The 25,322-nt window shown below is 33.2% G+C and overlaps 1 protein-coding gene across 6 annotated transcripts in view; it reads left to right on the forward strand.

Moving 5' to 3' along the window:
- Positions 1-25,322, forward strand: part of LOC143232609 (tyrosine-protein phosphatase 10D-like) — a 119,884-nt gene that overhangs the window by 30,339 nt on the left and 64,223 nt on the right. For all 6 annotated transcript variants that reach the window (XR_013017627.1, XM_076468231.1, XM_076468235.1 and 3 more), the window contains 3 exons: positions 20,568-20,814; positions 23,625-23,906; positions 24,407-24,691. Coding sequence is in view for 5 of the 6 variants with exons in the window: in XM_076468231.1 (XP_076324346.1) it covers positions 20,568-20,814; positions 23,625-23,906; positions 24,407-24,691 (814 nt within the window). In the remaining variant the exon portion in view is untranslated. The remainder of the gene's footprint in view (positions 1-20,567; positions 20,815-23,624; positions 23,907-24,406; positions 24,692-25,322) is intronic.

Below are 25,322 nucleotides of genomic sequence, written 5' to 3' on the forward strand. Positions count from 1 at the left end.
TTACCTGATCCTGACCAGTTACAAAATAGTGTGAAATTTTTTTCTTGGATGGAAAATAAATGTATAACATCTGTGTATGATGAACATTAAAAGTGTGTTTTTAAAATTATGATTTCAGAGAGATGTGGAGAGCAAACCGTAAATATACAAGGGCAACATTTTTATGCTTGGCCATGGGTAACTCTGTAGGTCATTGCTCCAGAAAAATTAGTGTTAATAAAATATTTAGAAAAACATAAAAAGTCACTGATATGTTGGAAAACCTCCAACGCATTATTTACCTCCTCATATTAATTTAGATTTTTTTTTCAAAATTTCACATTTATCCTTTGTCTATATAATTTTTGCTTAACAACTTAGCCAAGAAAGCCATTAGGTCTAAAACTTTTAATGTTTTCTGAACAAATATACACTTATGAATAATATGTTTCAACACAAGGTATTGTGAAATTAATCCTTTTGATGTGATGTTGTTTATTACGGTAACATAATATCAGAGTGACCGATTAAAAACAGATATATTGTTGGTTTCCCTTTTTCAAATATACTAGTTCTGTTTGCAAACTTTTCATAACAGCTCTGTCACACGTTAACCTGAAAGTGCTTGTTTCAAAACTGAACTGTTGTGAAAAGCTACATAAAAAGTCTTATGTATAAACACACCATTGGAAAAGTTGTTAGACTCTATAGTGATTTACATGAAATAAGCCTCCGAGTTATAGAACCAACACTGTATTTATATCTTTTCGTATACAAGGACAGCTTTTAGGCTTTTTTCACCTCAGTCGAAATGTGTCTCAAGACCCATCTAGCTGCTTCAGCTTTCAACCATGTCCTTTTGAAAATAACTTTGATATTAATCAAAACGATACGGTTGAAGGAGACGTAAAATTACTTCGAAATTCAATTTTGCTTTAATCTGCATCACTATGCAAAGAGTAAATGGTTAAATTTGAATGTTTATGCGTTGAATATTTTTATAAATAAAGCTCTTTAACGAGGAGCCATACTTGATATTATTATAAGGGTTTTGAGAGAAAATCTTTGAAAGCTTTTGACTACATTATTGTTACACTGTTCTTGTTTTGCTTAAGTTGTTATATATTAAGTAGCTGAAACTTGGTTGTGGTTTGGTTTCTTTTGAATTTCGTGCAAAGCTACACGAGGGCTATCTGCGCTAGTTGTCCCTAATTTAGCAGTGTAAAACTAGAGGGAAGACAGCAAGTCATCCCCACCCACCACCAACTCTTGAGCTACTCTTTTACCAACGAATAGTGGGATTGATCGTAACTTTATAACCCCACACGGCTGAAAGGGTAAGCATGCTTGATGTAACGGGGATTCGAACCTGCAACCCTCAGATTGCTAGTCGAGTGCCTTAACCTCCTGGTCATGCCGAGCCCTAAAACTGGGTAAGGCACAACTTGAAACTAATAAGTTCACGTTGAAAGTTGTTACGCCTGGTAATGAGGTGACAGTAACATATAATTATATCCATGACGTCAGAGAAACACGCAAGCTCAAGAAGTCTCAATACAAAACGATAAAAGCCCTATAACTGGAGCGCTCTCAAAGGCTGGACGATTCTTCTTCAGAAAACACTCGAGTTATAAGGTTTTCTCGTCTTATATAATTTAATTGAAGTCTACACATTTCAACAAAGTCTGTTTTATAGTTTTACCTTCATCTTAAAGTCAAACCTTTTAACCTAACAACAGGCGTTGTCAATATCGAACGAACCGTCTTTTCGTCGGTATTTAACCCAAACATTTTAAGTCAGAAATCTTTGATAACATCGAACAGGTAGTCCATAATTTAACCTTGGTTCAAATCTTTCAAACTTGATAGTATTTTCAATATCGAGCACATTGGTACAGCCTTGAAGTTTGACTCAAACTTTTTTTAACTCAGAGAGTCTTCTCAACATTGACTAAACATATATTATTTCAATATCTGGCTCAAACCTTTCAACTTGGGGAATACCGTTACCATCAAGTACGCCAGTTTTTTCTTATTCTTCATCTTAATACGATTAAGTGAAAGAGTAACAATGATGTCGAGTAAACTGCTTTTATCTTGATTTTTAACCCTTTAATTTCTGGCGTTTTCAAGGTTAAACACATTGTTTTTAATTGATTTAAGTATTTAAGTCAGGTAGCACTGTTGACCTTGAACACACACGCACATGATTCATTTTGTTCTTTCCTTAGTCATTTAAGGTCAAAGGGAAGACTAATGTTACATGTGTTTTTGATTTAACCCTTTAAAGTTAAATACCACTATCAACACCTGACCATACAGAGCTATCTTGTTTAACTCAAACCTGTTCGGTCAAAGGGTGCTGTAAATATCGAACGGGTCGCCATTTCTTTGATATACATCCAGATCTCTTACCAGTGTTATTCTACACTCTTCATTACCATTAATGTTATTCACTTATTTGATCAACTGGAAGCTGTGCTAGGGTCGTTGTACTGTAACAGACGAATAATTACATTTGATAACGGACATCCTTCCGGATATCACCAGGAAGAAATCACAATACTATCAGTGTGCACAAATATGTGGTGATAGTAAACTGTTCAAAAGTTAGTTTGAAAACTTTGTATTAAACAGATAGTTGTGTTTATATGGTGCTTTGTTTCCTAAACATACAGCATCGATGCGTATATAAGTAAGCTGACTTTTTTTTTTTTTTTAAACACTGCTATTAACTCGGTGATGACGAGAAAACCCACTTGTAGAGAAATATATACTTTAAAACGGCTGGTTTACGTTGAATTTTTTTTTTTTTTTTTTTATGTAGAGGAGCGAACAACGTTTCGACCTTCTTCGGTCATCCAAACCAGCCATTTTTACATATATAGTGATATTAACTGGTAAAATACCTAAACATACATTTCTCGCCATTATGATTTTTGGATGCTTCAATCAACTTAGGAATATGTTGATAAATATTTGTTAGAAGCTTCTGTTTCATTAGTTTTATTTTTACTAAATTATTAGAGTCATTAAAAGTATTTTTCAAATATTATTAAGAGTCTTGTTTTCTGATGATGACTTTAAATATATCCTCATTAACTTGAAAAATAACCACATTACTGATACTAGCACTGTAACGGTTTCATTTCTATTATTAGACAGATGCTTTTGGATTATTCTGTAATAAAATAATGCAAACGCCAGCCCATTTAATGATAACGAAAGCGTTTTATTTCTTCAACTACAATTTGCATGGTTTCACGAACCAAGATAGGCCTAACTTCAAGAATAACGCACGAACCAAGATAGGCCTAACTTCAAGAATAACGCCAACCAGACATTCACCTAACTTCTCATACCTCCAGCTCTTCGTTGAAACACAAACTCAAAATTTTCGACGTTGAATTAATTTTAACAGACAAACCAACTAAGAAACTCAGAAACTCAATAATCAATTCACATTAGTAACAGACTCAATAAATGAATCAATAATCTCCTCTAGTCTCACCTAAGCTTACATACGTGTACCTTCAGCTAATTTCTTAAACTTTCGAAAAATTCTTGTCGTAACACTGCGTGCTTATCACGTGACATAAAGAAAACCCTTCTACTGAGAAACAATACAAACACGTACATAAAAACATAGCCAACAACGCAAGAAGCTTTTCGCGTTCGCTTTCGAGAAATTATTTTATTTTGTGAAAGCCAATAAACAATTACAGCATAATTAGTTCGAGCTTTATTTCAAAGTGTTTTCATTTGTTAAAAAGTGTGTAAGAAAAAAACATCATCGAACATTCCAATCTCGAATATTTATAGAATTTTTAAAACTTGTTGAGGAGACATTAATTGAGTGACGTTGTTACTTTTAAATAGTGAGAAAAAGAAATATCAATTAACATATTATGATCGTATTACACAAATGCACACAATACAGCATCAGTTATTCTGCTGTATCTATACACTGTATATATAAATACAACCGTGATAACAACCTACAAAGAAGTAAAGCTTATGTGATGCTTCTGAGATAGTTCTTGTAGGGTGAAAAAATTAAAACTTGAATCATAAAGTATAATTATAATTTCACATGACTTACTGTAGTTTTTCTTTTATTGGACTAGTAGAAGAAAATTCCTTGTTTTCGGTTCATTTATACATTACATCTCTTAGAAAATGTGTTTTCTTATAGTAAAACCACATCGGGCTATCCGCTGTATCTATCGAGGGGAGTTGAACCCCTGATTTTATCGTTGTAAATCCGGAGAGTTATCACTGTCCTAACAACACACCTCTCAGATTCTGACCATTATTAATGCCGACTCTGTTTATGTATAGTAGTTCTATAATACTCAGATTCAACATAACTTCATGTTGTCACGTATTATCTGCAAGTGTTACTGTTCTTACAAAACTCACAGGGTTTTCCCCTTACTCTCAACCAATACTTCTAATATTTTCCACTGTGTCTGGTTGGCTCGTCCCCCAGTGAGTCAGCAATAAGTTTCCAGATTTAGAATGATAAAACGTGGGGTTCAACTCTCCGCGGCAAACAAATGCATAGAGCTCATTGTGTAGATTTGCGCTAAAACAAAAATTGAGCAATCGACAACATATTCTCAAGACGGCTAGTATGGATATCAAAACTTTAATTAGAATAAAGTACAGAACAACGTTTCGACCTTCTTAGGCTATTTTTACTTCAAGTGGGTTTCATGAACAATTGACAACAGTGCTATGGCAGCGAGGATTCGACGAATAAAATACCAACATTCATTAAACACGTTATTTTCCGTTTTGTATCCTCTTTTTTTACTGTTTCCATGGGCTCCAAGAGTACTCCCATACCTTGGGAACACTTATTTAAAAGAATATTTACTCCTGAATCTCTAGTGTATGTAAGTACTCGTAGAAAGTAGAAGTGGGTATCTATATATTTCATGGTTTACCAATATTTTAAAGGTTCAAACAATATATTTACAAATCACCATAGCGATTTCATACACTTGTGATCTAAACTTAACCACAAGTTTTAACCTTATATTCTGTTGATATTTTATTAGGATAAACAATGTGTTTTCTTGATATTTGCGAAAGTTATAGGTGAACGATAATGTATACATGGTACTCGACGTTTCAGAACAAACAAATTTCATCATCAGTGTAAGAACCATGGGCGTAGCTTGCTATGAGGTCATGAAAGTGCGGATCTCGGTTAAGATTTGAAATTAAACGTAACGTACTGTAAGATTGTAAACATTTATAATATGTAAAGCTGACTCTAGATACTTTTCAGTGTTTGGGTCTCACTAATTTTCTCCCTAGCCACAACCAGGATTAGAACTAAAGGTGCAAAACGTTTGTTTGTTTGAGGGCGAAATCACATTGAGCTATTTGCTATGTACACCGCGGGGAATTGAACCCCTCTAGTCGATGTGTTGTGCTTGTCCTTACTATGCAATACACTCCAGCATATGACATTAAAAAGTTGTACTTTAATAACACTATACTCACACAAATGTGCCGACAGAATGTGTGGCACTGTTGTTGAAGATAACAGTTTGGTTTTAGTAATTAGAAACGAGAATAAGCAAACAGGGATTTCTGTCTGATGAGTAGCCCGGCATAACCTGTGATTAAGGCACTCGATTCGTAATCCGAGGGTCGCGAGTTCGAATACCTGTCACACCAAACATGCTCGCCCTTTCAGCCGTGGAAACGTTATAATGTGACGGTCAATCCCACTATTCGTTTATAAAAGAGTAGCCCAGGAGTTGGCGGTGGGTGGTGATGACTAGCTGCCTTCCCTCTAGCCTTACACTGTTAAATTAGGAACGGCTAGCGCAGATAGCCTTCATGTAGCTTTGCATGAAATTCGAAACAAACCAAACCAAACTGTCTGATGATTGATAATTTGAAAATGGTCTTCAATGAGCATAAGTTTTCTGCTCATTTATTTTGGTTATCTCAAACTTCTTAGCTGAGTTTTATAGTCTGACTTACCCTTTGCACTAAACAAAGTACATTGTACGTTTATAGCAATTTACTTGTATTTACAATGTATCTATCTACATATGCGATAATATGTGCGTATATAGCTCTTTATTCATATTGTAATCTCCATATCGATAGTTATCCACGTGCTTGTCCTAACAGATATATATTCACAGATATTCAACGTCTGAGTTGGACGAGTGGAAAAGAATACTAATATACTTATTTCTTTGAACCATAGATTAGTTCACTACATTATAGAACCTCTATCGTTGAACTAAGCTGTTTTGAAAAACGTTGCACTAACTTGTCGTCCACATAGCCTTAGGAAGTTTGTTCCTTTTAAACATTCTTCGCGTGTGAAGTGAAAGATATTTCTACAGGATATCCTGAAGGTTTAGCTCTGAGTACAAGAAGCGAGAGTAAACAAAAATAAGATCAAATTATCTTATACCAAAGTTTTCAAATAAGCTTCGAGTTTTTCATTTTATCGTTTTTTTTAAAATCATACTCACCAGTGATATTTATCATTATCACTCAAACATTTTTTTTGTGTAGCAACGTAAGCTAGTTACAAGTATATTGTGATTTATTTATATACGAGCTTGGTCCATGTGAATTCCTAAATCGTTAGCATACGTTTGTACATTACATTAACACAAACATTTATTTTACAGTGCGACATGTGAAAACTAAAGTCACAGTTTGAATTTTGTAGGCTGCGTTTGACCATGCCGAAGATCGAGAGGTCAAAGGTTCGAGCTGCTTTAATCTATTGAACACTCTCCGCATTTGCAGTTATGATAGTCAAAGTTGGTTAAACGTAGTCGAGGTAGCGGCGGGTACTGCTGAATAGGTGTCCTTCCATTCTTGATCAGCAGTAGAAATCAAAGTATGTTATTTCTCATTCTTGGGGTATCTGACCTGGCCGGTTAGTCCATGTTGTTTAGAAAGTGTTGTTCGGATTGAAAATGTCATTGCCAAAGAACACTTACCTGTGGAACAAAGAACAAACTGTTGAAAATACCTGTCTGTTCTTGCTTCTAAGTAGTAAAAATTTATTTCAGTTCAATTCACAATTTTGCCAAATGGAATTTGCTTAAGGCCTGTTAGTTTCATTGGATCACATGTACTAGGGCATTCAAAATGTATGCATGTATCGACTACTCCTAATCGCTGTGATTGATAATGAAAAACAACAGAATTAGTAATTTATCAACTGAAGCAGCTATTAGTTATATCAACAACTGTTCGACATGTTTGTATATGGAAGAAAGCTCAACTGATACACAGCTGTTTTATGGTCTCGAAGACAGCATTACTGGTTATTACTAAAATACAAGTAATATTGTTGTATATATCTTTACTTCATTTACAATACAAGACGTACTAGTCCTATAGACGGAAATAAGCAAGTACAGCCTTGACTAAAATGTTTACATATTTTGTTACAAATAAGATCGTTATTATTATCAAGGTTTAATACAAAAACATTTAACACTGTTAAACTGAAAAATGAATGTTATATCAAATATCTAAATATGAGATATAACATATATAATAAGACAGGTTCTATGGAAATCATAATCGATTTATTAGAACAATAAACAATTTTATAAGACACCTGTAAAAGATGTTTAATTAAGCATTTTCTATATCACAACAAAACTTTACCAAAGCATATATAACTACAAAATATAACATCAAATTACTATAAATAGCGCCTGTAACCTCATATTAGTTCATATTAAACACTAAGTACCTGGTTGTTCCTTCTCGTGCTCCAATAACTTCCGCAAAATAACTTTGCATGCTTTCAGTGAAGTTATTGATGTGATCCCTTGCGATTTCTTTCCAACTTCTCGCTAGAAGACGCTGTAACTCAGCTGTAGTAGCTAGTTTAAGATCATGGTTAGCAATTTTCAGGTTCAATTATGCCCAACATTTCTCAACGGAATTACAATCTGAAGACTTTACTGGCAATGACAATCTTATAACGTCCTCCTGGTAGAGATAAACCTGTACAATAAGTGTATTTTGGCAGTGGCATTGGCATCCTGGAATACAAGGTTATTGCCAAATCTTACTCTATCATGTAACGTTTCCGTGAAAGACATGAATAGTAGTTTTTCCAATATTATCAATAGCTCCCATAATATATACTGCACCACCTTCTCTGTGTTCCTTCTATAAAAGAAAGACTTTCCTCATCTGTACTCTAGACAAACGGTGAACACAAGTCCTGCCATTAGCTCTAACAAGCTAGCAACACGACTCATCTAAAAAGATGACGTGTCACTAGTGATTTAACTGTAAGTTGGCATGTTGTCTTGCCCAAGTAACATGGTGACGGCAGTGAATTCTGGTTCATATTGATTTGCAGATAGCCCTTTGCAAAATAATATTGTTTAGTCAGTCTCCTAATCACTGTTCTTCTAAATACACTAGAATGAATATGTTCATACCATTTCTGTCGTAAGGCATTATATCAGAAAACTCACCCTTTTCATACGCAATAGGTACGTGTTTTGATTAACAAGTATACAAAACAACTTATACAGTCCAGAATAACAACTTGTACACGTTTTTCTGATCATACGCTACACTCTTTGTTATTACTCGAGCATTTACTCAATAAATATTTCATGAATATAGACAATAACATCAATATAGAACTATATGCAAATATTTTTGTCACGACTGTACAATAAGTGGATATGGTGGAAATGAAACATAAACAAACAATAATGTTTGCGTATATATACTTTTATCTTTAATACCTCTCTCCAAATGCCTAAGTGGATATTATAGTGAGACTAAGTCTGACACTTAGCAATTAGCCGTTTACTGCTGGTATGTCACGAATGTTCTTGTAAAATTAAGCCTGAGGAAGTATGCGCTTAACTACTTTGAAAAGTAGTTCACAAATGCAAGCCCATTAGGACACTCCCTGAGTCCATGGCCAGGTGGCTAGGGTACTTGATTCGTAACCTGAGGGTCGCGGGTTCAAATTCCCATCACACCCAACATATTCTCCCTTTCAGCCGTGAAGGCGTTATAATGTTACTGTCAATTCCACTATTATTTGGTAAAAGAGTAGCTTAAGAGCTGGCGGTAGGTGGTGATGACTAGCTGCCTCCCCTCTAGTCTTACACTGTTAAATTAGGGACGGCTAGCGCAGATAGCCTTCGTGTAGCTTTGCGCGAAATTCAAAACAAACAACCAAACCCGAGTCAAATTTAGTATAATATCCGATTTTTGCGATATTCGGACCAAAAATTGTGGAAAGGGGTATCGAGCACACAAGTAGATAAAACAGCCTCATTATAATAGAATCAAACCTTATTATAATGGCAGAGTACTGTTATAATTCTATGCATCAGAGTATTCTTTGGTTATCATACCAATTAATACTATTTTAGTCTTATTATTATTATAAAAACGTTTCACTTTTCACACAGACAGTAATTTCCTAAAAGTATTCCTCTTTCAGAATTCATTTTGCTGTCATTTTCAATTCAACAAGATAATCCTAAACATGAACCATAAAGTTTTTGTTGCGTGTGGAATGCATTCCATACACGCTCCAATAGAATCGCTAACTGAATTTATTCAGACGGAAAAAAAATGCATGTGTTTTCCATGTACGCTCTGTTCGGTTTTGAAAACTTTATTGGATACAAAAATAAAACTACTTTTATTCGTGTTACGTGACTCAAGTACAAACCGTGAAAGCGTTGCTTCACAGAAAAGGGAAGTGAAGAAGATACGCAGTTTTCTTTTTAAATTTTTTTCAAGGGAAAAAAACACATACGAAATTATATGAATGGAAGGTGTAAAGAAATCCTAATAGGTATGTCAGCTGGAAAGCGAATGAAGAGGAAAGCATGCAAGAAACGATTATAGAATGGGACAGAGACCATAGCACCAGGATGTTGACTTTCAAAAGTTCCACAAGAGAAGGCAAATGACTTGGAAGCCATGAAAGTAGAAGTCATCCTACAATGTTACGAAAAGTTCGGTGGGGGAAGGAATCCATGTTAGAGTGAAAAATTCTAGAAACGTCAGACCTGGACTCTATTGATGATTTATTGAACTATTTTTAGAGAAAGAAATACGAGTATAATGGGAAGATAATGAAGAATTTACAACATTCAATATCTCAAAATACAACAGATAACAAAAATTTCCCTTGCAAATCGGTTTAATTGTCAGAGAAAATCAGACATGTTTGTTTCCAGTGACGTAATCGTTTTAATAAATGTTGACATGGTTTGACTGAAACCCTACTATGATGTCTGAAACAATTAGATTGTTCCTAACCATCTGGCACGTTCATGCCTACAGTTCTTAAAAAAATTAAAACACATATTTCGTCGTCACTGATACGAAATTACAATTGTATTGTTAAAATAAAAATTAATGAATATTAAAACGAATGTCTTAAGGGTATATTTTTCACTTTATCAAGCGAAGTTTATGAAATATCTGTATGCGTCCAAATATGTTCAACAGTATTAAGCACAAATTAGTATTTCTGGTTTCTTGTGTTGAATGAACCAAACGTATGTACAATCCCGTTCTACAACAACTTTGCGTAATGTAATAGTTTGTTTTTGAAATTTTTTGTACTTGGTTCATTTATAATCTTTCTGATGGATGGTACGTCAGGTAGATAAAACCTACCTTATGTTAAAGTAGATGCAAACCTTTATGTTGAAATTTACTACTGTAAAGACATATATATCAGGTAGTCGATAGTCAAGAGCACGTGCATCAGCTTTTCCCTTTTCTTATTTTAGTAATACTTTATCATGATCGCGTGGTAACGACCCTTACTGGAGTTTGTACAAGGCAGTTCTCACGACCTCGCCGATACAAATCTGCGATAAATAACACTAACTCCAAACGGCAGCCGTTTCACTGAGTTAATCGAAGATGTTCTGCAGGGGGTTACTTGAAATTATTAAGAAAGCGAAATCAAGGGTGAAAGAGTGATGTCCCAATACTCACGAAATCGATATGAACTCGGATATATGGAAGGAGTGATGGTTTCACGAAGCCGTAACTTATGTTAAACATAGTCATAAAATGTATGAAAATTCATTCAACTTGAACTTGTTGGTCCTATACCAAGAACACGTTTTGTTTTTTTTTATTATTGTTATTGTTATGTATCAAAAACGCATGGTAGCGTATAACCACTAGAAAAAGAAAACAGACGGAAAGCACAAAAGCGGGTGTTTGTTTTATTTTTATTGGGTTCAAGTATTACAAGTTATTGTATCATACGAAGTTCGACCCATTAAACTTTGTACAACGCTGAGATATAATTGGAAAAAGCCGTAAAGAAACGAACTAATCAGAAAAATACCGAAACAATAAAGAAGGCCTAACAGAAGTTTATTTGTAATGTCCTTTTGGTTTCTTCCTATTTTGCCTTCGAGAGTATAAAATTACTAAGGAAATACTCTATTCGGCACACAAACAGGTTTATTTTAAATTACATTAGACAATGAATAGCGAAAATTGTAATAATATCTTTATTTTTCTATATTACCTATAACAATGAATCACATTCCTGTACTCACGCAAGAAACCTTTTACGTAATTAACATACGTTGTTTCCCAATAATTTCACGCATGTAGAAACTTATCTTTTAGTTTTCGGTGTCCTTGTAACCCAGAGAGATGTGTATTATTTCAGAGTTTCATACACTCAAACGACCAAGCCCTTGTAAATAAAGTTTATCTTTTCGTGTATAATTTTATTTTGTGTTTAAAGAAGCAATGTTAGTTAATGAAAGTTTTGTTGTTGTTGTTTTTTTACTTTCAACGGCAGCATGTCAAGATGTTATCACTTCATCGGGAAGTAAGCTGAAATCCCTTTATCATATTAACAGAAATCATAACAAAACGTTACACTTCTATAATCTCAGTTACAAGCACGTCAATAAACCATTTTCATATAATTTTATTCATTGGCAGAAATATCAAAATATTATTTTCGTTTTCTTGTAAACTCACCATCATACATTATTATAAAACACCCACAGGCATAACGAATCGTTATCTGGCTTATTCTTGATTCGTATCAGCATTAGACTTCCTACTCAATGGCCTCATCAAATAGTAACACTCAACTGTATGTTTAAAATAACTTGCACTTCAGCAGCAACAATGTTTTACATAATCAATATTTTACCTAGTAGGGATCATTATATGAAAAACACACAAAGAGATAACACTTTAAAAAACACCGCTGTGGGAGAAAATTAGTACGATAAACTTCAAAGTTTTTAAAGACATGAGGATAGGTGTTCTGGCCGAAAATTCATCCCTGTAATTACGCATGAAAATTTGATACATACTACGTTTATTAACTACTAATCTCAAATTCAAATTTCTGGTTATCTCAGATAGTAATACGTGACGTACGTAACAATAAATCGGAGATTCATCCGAAATAAATATTCATACATAAAAGTCTTGGCCTAGCGCGTAAGGCGTGTGACTCGTAATCCGAGGGTCGCGGGTTCGCGCCCGCGTCGCGCTAAACATGCTCGCCCTCCCAGCCATGGGGGTGTATAATGTGACGTTCAATCCCACTATTCGTTGGTAAAGAGTAGCCCAAGAGTTGGCGGTGGGTGGTGATGACTAGCTGCCTTCCCTTTAGTCTTACACTGCTAAATTAGGGACGGCTAGCACAGATAGCCCTCGAGTAGCTTTGTGCGAAATTTCCAAACAAACAAACAAACATAAAAGTCTGTATAAACAGACATTGCAATGATTACAGCTGTTTTGGCTCACATATAGAAATTAATTTTCATAAAAAAAACAGATGGTTCATAACTGCTTCGTAAGTTTTAAATACATTCTCACTGATTGCATAGAAATCCCGAGTTCTTAAGCAGATGCAAAAGAGATTAATATTGTTGTTTAATTTCAAGTTTACTAAACAATTTTGTGTTGGTTAATTTATTGACAGTTTCATTTATTTAATTAGTTTTGTTATAAGAAACTTTATCTAGCAAAAAGCTGTAACAATTAAAAACTTTATGTCGTAACAAATTCGAATAAAACTAAACAGCTGAAAATAAACAGAAGTTTTCTTAAAACAAACATTTAACCCTATTTTAAACGGTCTAATGAAATTTATATATAATACCATACTTCTAAATATAAGTGATCAGGAAATGAAAACACAGTGGGCACTGCATTATCTCTGAGACGAATATTTTGAACTATTTTATTAGAACATTCTTTTTCAAAATATTCAGATCAGGCTTTTAGATACCACTTATCTTTCCTTTTGTTTACGATCCCTTCTTTTTAACAGTTTGGGTTGTCTATATCGAAAGATGTGTGAAATATGAAAATGTATGAAATCGATGAGTTGACAATTGCCATATAACAAAACTAAAAGAAAACTCCTAGCCTAAAGACAAAAGTTATAAATACTCAAAAGTTACAGTTAAGTTAGTTAACTTTACTATTATTAAGCCTAAATTATTAATATAAATCTGACAATGGATTATGTAAGAAACCTCCAAACTTAAAAACGAAAGTTATAAATACTCAAAAGTTAAAGTTAAGTTAGTTAAAGTTACTATTATTAAACCTAAGTTATTAGTATGAATCTAACAATGTATTATGTTGGCACTGAACTCGTTTATGGTCTATTGTTATAATTCTATTCAATACACACAGTGGCATTTTTATATGACATACCAGATACAATTTTAAAACTGTATACCACGTCTCAACAACGAAATTACGATAAGAACCGACAAGATTACTACTTTATAACTTCCGGTGACTTCACCTGAAAGGGTCAATGCTCAATCCAGTTCAGTAAAGAAGAGATCAGTGATCCCTTCGTCGACAAATTAAGGCTATTATTCTATGCCACTTGTGAACAGAATAGTAGAACTAAACACACTATTACTCTAACTTCTGCCAAATTTATCACGTGAAAAAAATGTTTTCTCATATATTAACGTGCTTTTTTTTTCGCGCCAATGTAAAAATTTCTTATTTGATGCTTTTGTTTGGTGCACATGAATGAACTGTCGAAATTCATCATTAGAAGCAAACAAGTGTTTATTATGCGTGTCATATCCGGTTCTATTTAAAGTAAGGTTCGGCATGGCCAAGTGAGTTAAGACATTCGACTCGTAATCTGAGGATCGCTGGTTTCAATCCCCGTCGCGCCAAACATGCTCGCCCTTTCAGCCATGGGGGCGTTATAATGTTACAGTCAATCCCATTATTCTTTGGTAAAAGAGTAGCCCAAGAGTTGGCTGTGGGTGGTGATGACTTGCTGCATTTCCCTCTAGTTTTACACTGCTAAATTAACGAGGGCTAGTGCCGATAGCCCTTGTTAATTGGCTTTGCGCTAAATTCAAAACAAAGAAACAAACAATTTAAAGTTAGTTTGATTAATATTATCAGAAATTGTATTTTAAATAAATGTGAATATTACTGTTATGATAACTGTCATCTCATTCACTCCAGATGTTATTTTGCATTGTTAGCTCAATATGCGAATTTATAACTAACTTAATTAAATATTCTAAGTTTTAAGTGACTCGTAAGACATTATTGAGCTTATAACTGAAAATATTGTTACTCGCACATTTTAAGTTTCTAATCATTATAGATTATGCTTGTTTGTTTTTGCGTATTGTTTATAACATCAGGCATGGTGAAAGAACAGACACAAAAAATCTCAAAAAAGAATAAATTATATTTCAAAAGACTCGTAAATTCTAACGCTTTCGAATATTCGACTGTTATTCTGAACATTCGCTCGTTTCTTGTTAAGGATGAAGCTTCATGATGGGTCTCTTTTGCTATTCCTGCTGCAAGTATCGAAACTCGGTTTTTAACAACACGATTTGGCAGAATTATTACCGCTGAACCACTGAGGAGATCTTTTCGAAAGTACTTGTTTTATGATTGTATGTTTTTATATACTTTGTTTTTCATATAGAATTTATAACGTATATTTTAGCTATGATCTACAGAAATAACTTACTTTTGATCAGGAATCATTGATAATTACTAGGAGTAAGTGGGATCCTTAGTGGACATTTTCGTGCGACCTTGGAAGAGACTGATTCCTCATCAATATTACTGGTATTCAGTCAGAATTATAATCTAGTCTATATCTACTATGTTTCATAAAAGTAATCAAAATAACAAAAATGTTGCACAACAAGCGAGTTATTGAATGGTTAAAACAGTCGTACAAGGTTCTGTTATGCTTTTCTTACCAACGATGCTTTTATTGAAAGTTTGTATATAATGTTTGAAGAAGATCAAAACCAGTACTTTATAGGTTCAAAATGTTTTACCTCCGCCGCTGAAGAAGAACGGTAGTTATGTTTTCTCTCTTGTGTGTGTATTTGTTTGTGTGTTTGTCAGCAAGATTTCTCGAAAACGGCTAAATGGATTTGGACGAAAGTTAGTGTAAATTTTGACTATGATCCTTAAAAATCATTAGTTTTTCAGACGGTCAAATGATCCGGGTGAGAGCAAAGTCGCGAAAATTCCAAAAAACCGTATTTGTTAATATGGGGAACCGATTCTTCGTGCTATTTTCGGTGTATAACTTAGTCAAAAATGATCGGATTTTGGTGAAACTTGATGGACATGTGTAGAATGTCCTTCCTCACTGTTCCACCAAGAAATGGCTCGTGATAATGACGGATATACCGACACGTTTTCGTATTTTTTGAAAGCCGAGTATAATCAATGCACTGTAGAGGAGGTAATCGTTCTACTGAGTGCCCACCCTTCTGGTATTTTATTGTTTTTCAGTTACCAGTCCTTTAAATCATGTTTTGCTTAACGTTTCACGCAATGTGTTAATAACATAGTATCTCAAATTAAAAACCCTGAAGAGAAATTTTTAAACAGGAATTGAAACTTCGAAAAAAAACAATACGCAAGACTTGATCTTAGACTCATTCACTTCGAAAACTACAATTTAGTGTGAGAAACCCCGAGAATGTTTCTGTATAAGCCAATATGTTTAGTTCTAAACTTTTTAAAGCTATTATTGGAATAGATATTAATAGGTTTCAAATCACGATAATTTCTGCCTCACATCCGTGGCTCAATTGTAAGCTAAAAACGCTAACGTTCGGGATTCAATTCCTGTGGTGGTCAAATTGTAGTTAAACATTGTAAAGTTTTGAGGTTAAGGCAAACAAACGACCACTACTGTCTGTTGTATTTGTTGAGGCTAAATTATTCATTTTGTACTTTTAAATAATATATACTTGTATATATTGTTACACAGCATTACCTTCCCTGTACTGTGCTTTAAAAGGTAGGACATTTAGGATTGTTCACACGAATATGTCCTCAAATATAAATTTAAAAAAAGGTTAATAGATTTCCGTGAATTTAAAGATAAAAATCGAAATTAAATTACGTACAATATATATAATGTTAAAACAAACAAAAAAGTATGAATTATTTAGACAGCTAGCAACAACAATAAAAAATAATAATAGTTTGAGCAATAAGCAGCGTTTTAATATAGGCCATGGTAAAAAGGTTTGAATTAGGTATCAGTTACAGAACAAATATCAAAAGGGAAGCCAATTAAATAAGTCTTCAGAGGTCATATTAAAATTATAATCTGGTATTATTAAGAATATTAAAGAATAACGATGTATGAATAATAATAAATTTTGTTATTTGACAAATTGATATTTTAGGACTCTGATAAAGAAAATCACAAGTATTCTATTTATTTCATTCCAGACATGGCGAAGTGGTTAAGACACTCAACTTGTAATCTGAGGGACTTGGGTGCAAATCACCATCACGCCAAACATGTTAGCTCTTTCAGCCGTGGGAGCGTTATAATTTAACAGTCAATCCTACTATTCGTTTGTAAAAGGGTAGCCTAAGAGTTTGCGGTGGGTGGTGATAACTAGTTGCCTTCCCTTTAGTCTTACGCTGCTAAATTAGGGACAGCTAACACAGATAGCCCTCGTGCAGCTTTGCGCGAAATTCAAAATACTATTCATTTTTATATAGTTGAATCACTGCAAAAGAAAATAAAACTATACGAGAAGTATTCACAAGTGTAATGACCTAAATGGTCACGAATTTCACTCATCAACAGGTAGCTTAGACTATATCTTTATTCAGATATATTATGGTACTTTTTCTCTCCCTAAATTTTGTTCAGTATTATGCACGTGCCCCCAGTAGCACAGCGGCATGTCTGTGGACTCACACCGTTAGAAACCTGGTTTAGATGCTTATGGTGGGCAGAGCACAAATAACCCATTGTATAGTTTTGGGCTTAATTCCAAAAAATCAATTATGCGTGTGGTATTACTTTCTTGTTAACCGAATGGTCATAAACGTTTACAAATCTTCTTAGTCATGTGACGGATTTACTATTATCTATTCACTTTAATATTAATGTTTTTTTAATTTAGTGTATATTTAGAAATGCACGTAACTTATATTGTTAAATGTGTACTGCAAAATTTCCGCCTATTCACGAAATGTGTAGAACGTTCTAAAATGTAATAATTAACATTGTATATATGTATGCAAACTCCAGTATTCTTTTCTTAGCTGAAATTCCTGAAAACTTTCCTTTCTAATTTCTAAAATTAACCAACGTGAAACGCAAAGAGACAGTTTGTATTGTTGGTTTACTACAGTTAGTATAATATAAACCTCGGAAGCTATAGTTGTAATCAACACTTATTAATTAGGAAACTACAGATATTTGACCAGGTAAGTTTATAGATTTCGAACATTACAAACGGTTTACCATCAACTGATTAACTTTGGACGTTAGTATTTCTACGAAGACATTATATAACTTCAAGTGTGAAAAACTCACGTGTGATTAGCAAAGAGTCAGTTAGCTCCCCGAAAGTGAATTGTACTTATATCAAATAGCCTGAAGCTGTATTACATTGTAATTTAGATTTAGAAGTTAATTAAATATGCACAAATGTATGATATTTGCCAACAAGATTGATACGCACAATTTTCTTAATACAAATATACAAACAATAATAAAATTTATAATATGGTTATTAAAAACATGTATTACAAATAATATTTATACACAAAGTTTTAAAACCTTATATACAATATTGGGTCTTCTATCTGGTCTGGAACTGAAAATTTTATCGACAGCATACGATGAGCGAATAGACCTGGCATGGCCAGGTAGTTAGAGTGCTCCACTCTCAATCTGAGGGTTGCGGGTTCGAATCCTATCACACCAAACATGCTTGCCCTTTCAAGCATGGGGACGTTTTAATGTGACGGTCAATCCTACTATTCGTTGGTAAAAGAGTAACCCAAGAGTTGGCGGTGGGTGGTAATGACTAGCTGCCTTTCCTCTAGTCTTATACTGCTAAATTAGGAACGGCTATCGCAAATAACCCTCCCGTAGCTTTGCACGACATTTTAAACAAACAAACAATGAGTGAATTCATTCTGAGCTGATATAGGTACAATTCACTTAACGGGAGGCTAACTGATTACTCGTGAGTTTCTCATAGCTGAAATTATACAAATGTCTGATGTTAATTCACTGAAGTTAAATGGTTTGTAATGTGTAGTTTCCCAATAAATAAGTGTTAATCATAGTTATAGCATCCAAGGACAAGTTATAGTATACCAACTGTAACAAATCCACAAAATATAGTGTTTCTGGTGATGTTCCAGAAATGTCTGTTGACCCAACAATACTGACGACATCCTAATGCTGTTGTGAAACATATGTTGCTGACTCTTACACTCGAGAATTTTCAACAAATTCAGAGAATAGGCGGGAATTTCGCAATAAACATTTAACAGTATAAGTTACATGCATTTCTAAATATATATTTAATTGATTCAAACATCGATATTAAAATAAATATACAATAATAAATCTGTCCCATTGCTAACCTGTATTTGGGTGTATGAGTTTTGCGAATACTTTTAAACTTTTTTATTGGTCAGCAGTGTAACTGCAAACCAAAATGGCGAAATGTATGTGATACTGGATCTATTTAAAGTTTTAGAGCTTTTAATATTGCAACCGTTATAATATTTTTAAAAATTATGTTTCTGTTATTCCATTCCCCTTTCCTAGTTGATATTGTACTATAAATTGCATAAATGCTTTATTTGATTAGGTAATGAGATGAAAGAAATTATCACAGGAGTAGCTCGGGGTATAATTACATGCTATATTATTTAAAGTTTGGAAGATTTTAATTTTAATACAAAAGTTACTAGATTCATATTTTTGGTTTATTACTTTGTTAATCTACTTTTGATTAATAGTATCTTAAAACTATTTCTTCTCAAATAATACAATCATAGAGTGAAAAGTGTTATTACTAAATACTATTGATAAAAGTAAGTTAAGGCGTGCGACGCGTAATCTGAGGGTCGCGAGTTCGCATCCCCGTCGCGCCAAACATGCTCGCCCTCTCAGCCGGGGAGGGGGGCGTTATAATGTGACGGTCAATCCCACTATTCGTTGGTAAAAGAGTAGCTCAAGAGTTGGCGGTGGGTGGTGATGACCAGCTGCCTTCCCTCTAGTCTTACACTGCTAAATTAGAGACGGCTAGCACAGATAGCCCTCGAGTAGCTTTGTGCGAAATTCAAAAAACAAACAAACATACTGATAAAAGTAAGTATAAAGCGAAAAACTGACTTTTTTGAGTCTGTATTACTTGAAAAATAGTAACAATGGGCACTTCTCAAAAGGTTAGTAGAAATTTCGCTGTCGATGTATATTTTAATCCACATTTTCTCACCTTGTAAAATCACGAATCTGTCAATAAAGCATTTCATTACACCAGTCTTTCACGATGTTAAATAAACACAGCCTTGTTAATTAATCTTACTTTTATAACAAAATGGATAGCTTGTTTTGAATAGTTTTTCTCCCAGGTGGCTCGGGGATAAGCTTGAAGACTAATGGCTTATAACGATAAAAATCCAGTTATGATAAGTGTGGTGGGCATAGTACACGTAGCCCATTTGGTAACTTTGCATTTGAGAACAAACATTGAAAGGCTCTACAATATTATGCTCCCTCCCCCTCAACCTGTCATCTGTGTTTCAAACAAACGAGTGTTATGATATATAAAGGCAAAAACCGAAACCTATGTGATATTGTGGTGCAAAAAATATTTTTGTGCGTATATTTTTATGATATAATTTTTATAGTCAGACGCGCCGAGTAAATTCTATAAAACCAGTATTCAAAGTTTATTCATATCGATTAAAGACTATAACAGTGCGAATGTAGTATTTTAGGTTTTGGACTTCATATTACGCTGAGACTTAATGAATAGTGAAATCATGCTTTAATTAATTCGATAGTATATATGTAATACAATGCTGGTACACGTATAGACCTTGTTAAAGTTGTTTGTATTTTTTCAATATGGTTTTTATGTTTTAAATGAAATAATTAGAAATAATATTACATAGACATTATGACATGAGCTTATTCAAAACAACATATTAATATTAAATTTTTAGCATATTAAAATTTCATTATTTTAATCGGATTTCTTTAATAATGTTTCCAGTTATGTGTAACAGTGGAAATTGATTTGGCCTTTCCATCGGACATCAGTGAGTTGAAAGATGGACTTTTTCGATTGGACTATTTACCTCCACATGGTTATCCCACTCCAAACTTCACATTTATTGCAAAAGCATCAAACAGTGTTGTAGTTGTTGATGCATTGCCTGGGAAAGATTATACATTTTATTTGTATTTTACCAATACCTCTTTGATCAACCAGTTGGTATGGACGTCGACATTAGCAACAGGTACATTTCTTTCTGTTTTTAAGTTGTCATAAATTCTTTAATTTATATATTACTGGGTGTTGCCTTTCACTTTCTTATGTACATTCGTTAATTTTACGTTTAACATACGCTTTAACAGCTCTTTGGAACTTTTATTTGGGTAGATGTGCTGAAAGATTATTTGTGTGTTGCAGAGGGGAGAAAAATTGTTTTAAATATTTCTTGATTAAGCTGTATGGTTTAGTATTTTTGAAATACCAAAGAGACATTTTTTTAAAAATAATTACGTATATATTTTCTTGTTTTGTGAGGAAAGCACAAAATAAGAAGCATTTGGAAGTGTAACCAACTGCAAAAATAAAGTAAACTTCTTTAATTCCAGGTGTAACAATATCTTTCATTGTCCTAAATTTACATGCTAGATATTTATGTTATGTTTTTACGATTGGTTTTCTCTACAAAACTCTGTCACTAAAAAAGTTTGAAGACTTATTTTTCCAGGCAAATTTTAGAAGAAAAATTCCAGATAATTGATTAAAACCAAAAATATATTAAATATTCCTTTTTCTATTTCATAGTAATATGCATTACAAATTACATACTATCCTTTCATTTACATTATTCTGAAATTTGTTTGTTAAATTATTAGGCTTAGTGTCTAGTGACTCTTGATTTCCTTTCAATATGCTTTTGTTTATACTTTATATACAAAGCTTTTTTTATGATAGCCTTTTTTGTTCGGGTAAGAGGTAAAGTGTTACTGACACTGAATGTTAATAGTCATTAACAAAATAACAGATTAATTAAAATCTACACTTTCTAGAACATTATCTCTTGGCATTATCATTTTTTCTTCATTATTTCACATCATAATCTTCATGAGAAATTCTTTATTTATATTTTACTGAAAATTATCTGTACATCAAAATATCACCAGGGAAATTGTCATTGAACATTTTTCCCATCAGCTCTCTGACTGTACTCTCTCAGACAAGACCTTTCATTACTTCATTCCACAATAATCACACTTCAGTTTCTCCACACTTGAACTACTGGAGTGTCTGCTATGTTCATTCTGCATGCTTACTATTGGTATATTTTCCTTCCAAGTCATAGGATGAAATAACATTTTTTATACAAGGATTATAAATTCAGATCTAGTAGAGATACTTTAAGCACACTCATTTATATGCATAAAACAGAAAAAAAGGTCAGCATTGGTTTTCTTAGTTTAATGAAAAGCTAATGAGCTTTAACAAATTTGTGTTATAGATATATAAATATTTAAAGGTTAACTCATTAGTATTAAAATGAGTTAACATTTTTACTAAAATACATTATGTAGTTGTATATTTTTTATTCTAGTTTCATGCACACACACATAAATATACATGCTCCATTCACTATATAATGTACATGCATATCTTCTGTAAAGTCAAAAATGTATGAATATATACACACACACACACACACACACACACACACACATGGATATGTTACTGTAATGGATACGTTTGAACTGACTATGTTTCATTGCATAAAAGGATAATTGATGACTGATGTATTAGGAACTGACCACAGTTTAATACTACACATCAGAGGTGAATTATATAAAAATAAATTACTTAATAAACATGTAAATGGACTCATTACCTCATGTTGTTTTCAAACAGTAATGTCGAACATTGACTAAAAATAAACTGCTCTATTTATACATCATGTGAAATTTAATTGTTAAAGGTAATACATAATTTAAATGAAAAATTATGTACTACAGCAGAAACAAATATTTTATTACGTGTTTCAACCACAGATTTTGAGCTATTATTAGGCATAAGACTAACACGTAAGAAACTATTAATACTAGAATAACTTGTGTGTTACAAGTATTTCTGAATTATTTGCTTATCAGTATTTGGTAGTTTTCTACTTTGAGGATTTGTACAGTTGTAATAGATGGTTAACTTTTGCACATTGTATTACTCAAATAATTATTTATTTTTGATCAGAAGTATTCTCATGAGTTTGTTATGTGGTTGTTGTCCACAACTGAATTATGTCAGGTTACTTATGGTGATCCAAATTTTATATTAGTGATGACATTATCAAGTGGTAAAATGTGATTTCTTGCTGGTATTGTTTTCTCAGAAGGCTGAGGCTTGGTTTTTAAATAGTTGCAATGTATAATGCTGCTATGATGTTTTGTTGAACTGAATAAGATGAGCTTTCAGAGCTGTATTTTGCATCTATTTTCACCTTTATCTGTATGTTTAATTTGGTGATGACATTACAGAAGTTAATTTGGTAGTGACAAGAATATATTTAGATTAAAACTGTATCAGAGCACAATTGAAGAGTGAAGTAAAAAAAAGTAACAACTTAGATATTAACTAAACTAGTACCACAAAACACGTTCTTCATGAGAATTTTAAAAGTTAATTTGTATGAGAAAGGCACATGACTGTGCATTAATTTTTGAAAGTAAGAAGGTTGGTTTTTGAATTTCATGCAAAGCTACACAAGGGCTATATGTGCTAGCCATCCCTATTTTTGCAGTGTAAGACTAGAGGGAAGGCAGCTAGTTATCACCACCTGCTGCCAACTCTTGTGCTAATGAATAATGGGATTGACCATAACATTATAACACCCCCACAGCTGAAAGGGTGAGCATGTTTGGGAAAGTAAGAAGGACAAATCTACATTTTCATTTTGGAAGAAGTCATTATCTCTATATTATAACAAATCACACATGTTTCTGTTGTTTATGTGAAGTAAATAGAAATTGTGTGAAATATATTATTTCATGGACAAATTTATTTTGAAATTTTCAGTGCCAGATCCTCCCACCAATTTATCAGTTAAACCATTTTCAAGTAAAATAGTCAATTTATTTTGGGATCCACCAGCAAGAGGAGGTTATACTGAGTACCAGTTAATGATCATCCCTTTGTCTGAAGAGGACGATTCTCGGATACAAGTTATAGAAGCTGAAAATAGTACTATTCAATTTACGCTACAAGACCTTACCCCTGGTGGCACATATGAAATTCAGCTTTATTCTCTTTTCAAGGACCAGAAATCATCAGTGTTTGTGGCAGTAAATTTTACGACAAGTGTGTACCAAATATTTTATTGGAATTATGATACAAGTTATAGGTATATGTACAGTAAGAAATTAACATTTGGATTGTTCTGCTGTTTCATCAACATCTTTTGAATGTAATGTTTTTTTAAAAAAATATTCTAAAGTGATTTAATTGGCATACTTGTTCATTCAGTTACAAAGGCACAAACACTTTTAACTTAATATCTGTTATACTTGCTGGTAAAATATGCTGAGATCAAGATAATGTACTTTGTTAAACTAATTAGTAGAAATATATATTTTATATTAAATTGAAATACGATGATTTCACTTTAGAGAGGTGAGAGAGCTAAAAAACACTGTTTGTAATTAAAATTAAAGCTAATGTGGGCAGTAACGTATTCATTATAACGTACAAAAATGCTTCTTCAAAAGTTACATGGCTTATATATGATCATGTGATGAACAAATACATTTTGTTTCTTAATTGTATTTCCTTTGTAACATTCAGTACTTTTCTCCCCATAGAACCAAACACTCCTGTACGGTTCATTGTATGGTTTAGAAATGAGACCACTCTTCTTGTTCTATGGCAACCTCCATATCCTTCTGGTATCTTTAGTCAGTATCGCGTAAGTATCGAACCTGAGGATTCTGACCAGTCAGTTGTATATGTGGACAAAGAAGGTGAGCCACCTGGTCCTGCTCAGGCAGCTTTCAATGAACTTATTCCTGGAAGAGCTTATAATATTTCTGTTCGAACTGTTAGTGGGAAACAAGTTAGTTCACCAACAGTGGCAGAGTATAGAACAGGTAAATATATGTTTTGTTTTAGATATTGGTTCAGTAGTAGATATACGGTACAACAACATGTTTAAAATAAAGAGTGACAACACTGTTAATAAATTTTTGATGATTATCATGTTTGCATAACATTAAAAGGCAACAAGGGATCTTTTAAGTCTAGCTAGGATATACTATATTAAACCATAAAAAAACAAACTCAGAACCAGCCCTTGCCATTCAAATACTTATCAAGGTTTCCCTTAAATTAACTGCATCAATTACATTTGAAGGCAACCTGTTCCAGAGGCCAACCACCATTTTAGAAAAATAAAATGTCTCAGTTGAGGATTATTTCTTTCCTGCAAAAATTCATATTTGTGTTTCTATATCTTACCATTCTCACTGTTAAATATGAAAAAAGAGGAAGCATTAACATTATTGGTTCATTTAACAATATTAAAGCTTACCGATTAGATCCTCGATGATTCTTTTTTCTCCAAGAGAAAACAAGTTCAGAGATCTTAATCTATCTGCATAAGATAATGTTTTCAACCATGCTCTGAACCCTTTTCAACAATTCAATGTGCTCACCAAGGTAAGGAGGCCAGGACTGAATACAGTACTCTAAATGTAGCTTAATCAGTGGCCACTAAACAGT

The sequence above is a fragment of the Tachypleus tridentatus genome, chromosome 11 (assembly GCF_004210375.1).
Source record: "Tachypleus tridentatus isolate NWPU-2018 chromosome 11, ASM421037v1, whole genome shotgun sequence".
NCBI lineage: Eukaryota > Metazoa > Arthropoda > Merostomata > Xiphosura > Limulidae > Tachypleus > Tachypleus tridentatus.